The sequence below is a fragment of the Corylus avellana genome, chromosome ca11 (genome assembly GCF_901000735.1).
Source record: "Corylus avellana chromosome ca11, CavTom2PMs-1.0".
Taxonomy (NCBI): Eukaryota; Viridiplantae; Streptophyta; class Magnoliopsida; order Fagales; family Betulaceae; genus Corylus; species Corylus avellana.
Genome location: NC_081551.1, coordinates 21,897,435 through 21,900,077, shown reverse-complemented (window position 1 = coordinate 21,900,077; position 2,643 = coordinate 21,897,435). Strand labels below are relative to the sequence as shown.

At 41.5% G+C, this 2,643-nt stretch overlaps 1 protein-coding gene across 1 annotated transcript; it reads right to left on the bottom strand.

Moving 5' to 3' along the window:
* Nucleotides 1-267: 267 nt before the first annotated feature.
* Nucleotides 268-2,239, bottom strand: LOC132165292 (trimethyltridecatetraene synthase-like). Its single transcript, XM_059575790.1, has 2 exons — nt 1,343-2,239; nt 268-962 (listed from the first exon to the last, which is right to left on the bottom strand). The coding sequence occupies exons 1-2, from the start codon at nt 2,237-2,239 to the stop codon at nt 336-338; spliced, it is 1,524 nt and encodes a 507-aa protein (XP_059431773.1). The 3' UTR covers nt 268-335.
* Nucleotides 2,240-2,643: the final 404 nt, after the last annotated feature.

Genomic DNA, 2,643 nt, shown 5'->3' with positions numbered 1-2,643 from the left:
CAATGGTTTTTGTTGTGATGGCTCGATTGTTCGAATGACCTTGGAGGTTTGTCCAGTCGAGGCCATGACCAAAAGGCATTAGTCGGTGTTCGTTCGAACCACCTCCAAACGAGGAAAGTACGACGAAGCACAAGCTATATATATAGTCTGTTCGGACGTGGTCTGAACAAGCTAGGTGAGTGTAGACTAACCAGTTTCCTTGTCGGTGGACTAAAATTTAAGATTAGGAACAAGAGCAAGGAAAAACTATCACAAAACCCACCTCACTCGTGCTCAAATTAAGTAGGAAATTATATATTACAAAATAAAAGCGGATGCAACAAGGATAATTCATGCTAATTATAAAGATGAAGTGGGAGCCGTGGCTTCATGACCGCAACAAGTGGGACTTTTCTAGGCGTGGCCAAACCATAAAGTTCCTCCATGCTCAATTCTTCTGCCTCCGTATTGTCTGGCAAATTCCATTCAAATCCATGCAACATGTTAGCCAAGCTAGAGCTAATCATTTTCAGTCCAAGGCTATAACCAGGGCACATCCTTCTCCCTGACCCAAATGGCAATAGCTCAAAATGATGTCCCTTCACATCAATAGAATTTCCTAAGAACCTCTCCGGGTTGAAATCTTCAGGTGCATCCCATATTGAAGGGTCTCTTCCCATACCCCATGCATTTATGAAGACCCTAGTTCCTTTACGAATATCATAGCCATCTACATTACAATCTTCAAGAGCCAAGTGCGGAGCAAGTAATACTGCCGCAGGCTGTTTCCTCATTGTTTCCTTCATAATTGCATTGATATAAGGAAATTGTGGGATATCTTTCTCTTCCACCCATCTCTCTTTCCCAATAACTCTATCCAGCTCTTCTGTAGCCTTTTTGATGAGGTGTGGCTTCTTCAAGAGTTCGGACATTCCCCATTCAACTGTAGTCGCAGAGGTATCTGTGCCTCCTGCTACGAGATCCTATAATATTAATGAACAAAAAAAAATTTTGGTTTAACATTTTTCCACTGAAATATAAGTCAAACAATAAATCGTTAAATTACCACTTGTCCCAAAAAAATTAAGTTAATAGAAAATAGATGAATTAAATCATACTCTAGCAAACACTCTCCTCACGTACAATTGAACTCAAACTTTGATGTCCAACACTAAAATGAGGCTGACTTGATGAAAACAAGATTCCAACCCAACCCAAGATCTTTCCATATGTCAAAGCATCATTTATCTAAAAAGTTTTCCTAGTAGGACTTAATAGATGGGTTTCATCATTTACTTTTGTTATGATATAATATAAAATCACAACTTCTCTCAAAATCTTAATTAACTAATGGAAGTTATACCTGAGTGAGCGCCTTGATATTGTCATTGGTGAGCTTAACATCATTATTGGGATCATCAGCCAGGTGCAATAAAAAATCCACCATGTCCTTTGGAACAAAATCTTTCACTCCTCTCTTTGCCCTGTGTTCATCCAAAACATGCTCATGGAATCGATCAAATTTTTTCGTCAAGGCCTTCATTCGCTCCACGTATCCCTGCAAGTCCAAGAAATCGAGCCAGGGTATCCAGTCCCCGATGTTCAACACCCCATTAAGCAAGAAAAACTCGGCCAACATTTCTTGGAATTCCTTGAGCGTTACAATTGAAGTTTCAGATTCGGATTCACTAAAATACTTCTTACCCAATACAATCCTACTAATAACGCTTAGAGTGAGTTGCGAGAGATGCTCCTTCACCATGACTGGCTTCCCAGCCAAGGCGTATAGACGTGAGAAAAGAGCACGCCTTTCTTCGACACGAATATACTCGTAGGACTCGAGTCTTTTCGTGCAAAATAGCTCGGAGAGATATATCTTCCGCCCTTGGCGCAAATATGGCCCGTAAGGCGCCCATCCAATATCGGTGTAGTTATAAGTGGTGTACTTCCCGGCGGCGGTTTTGGGTCTACCGGCAAAGATGTGATCATATGTCTTTAGGAACAGCTTTGCCATGTCGGGAGATGAGGCAACGACAACGGGGAAGGATCCGAACTTAAGTTGCATGATTGGTCCATATTTTTGCGACAATTTATGCAGGGACTGGTGAGGGAGGGGGCCGATAAGGTTTAGATTGCCAATGATGGGCCAAGGTTTGGGACCTGGTGGAAGATTTAGCTTGTGGGATCGAAAGGGGAAAAGGACTAGAGCAGCTAGGGATGCCATGGCTAAAACAATAGCCCAAGAAGTGAAGTACTCCATTGCTGGGGGTTTTGGTGAGAGAGTAATTGGGTGCGGTTTTGGAGGGGTATATATGGGTGTGAATTTGCTTTAGTGTTGTGTGGCCTTTCCATTATTGCCATCACATGATTCGCATGCAGGGAGTGGAATTAAATAATATTACGTGTAGAAATGGGAGATGGTATTTTGTAATTTTGTGGAGATCGATATAGCATTTTTCGTCCCATTTAAGCCCATTTTCATTGTCGGCCAAGGCAACTAAGAGGAAACGGGCCCACCAAATTCGTACAATTTTGTTTTCTTTCTGTTTTTTGTTTTTAACAACAAACAAAACAAAACCTGGCCCCGGCCCATATTGCCTTTGAAAAAACAATCCCGACTTTCAGTACCACCAAAAGGAAAATGCTTCATTTCATTTCATTTCA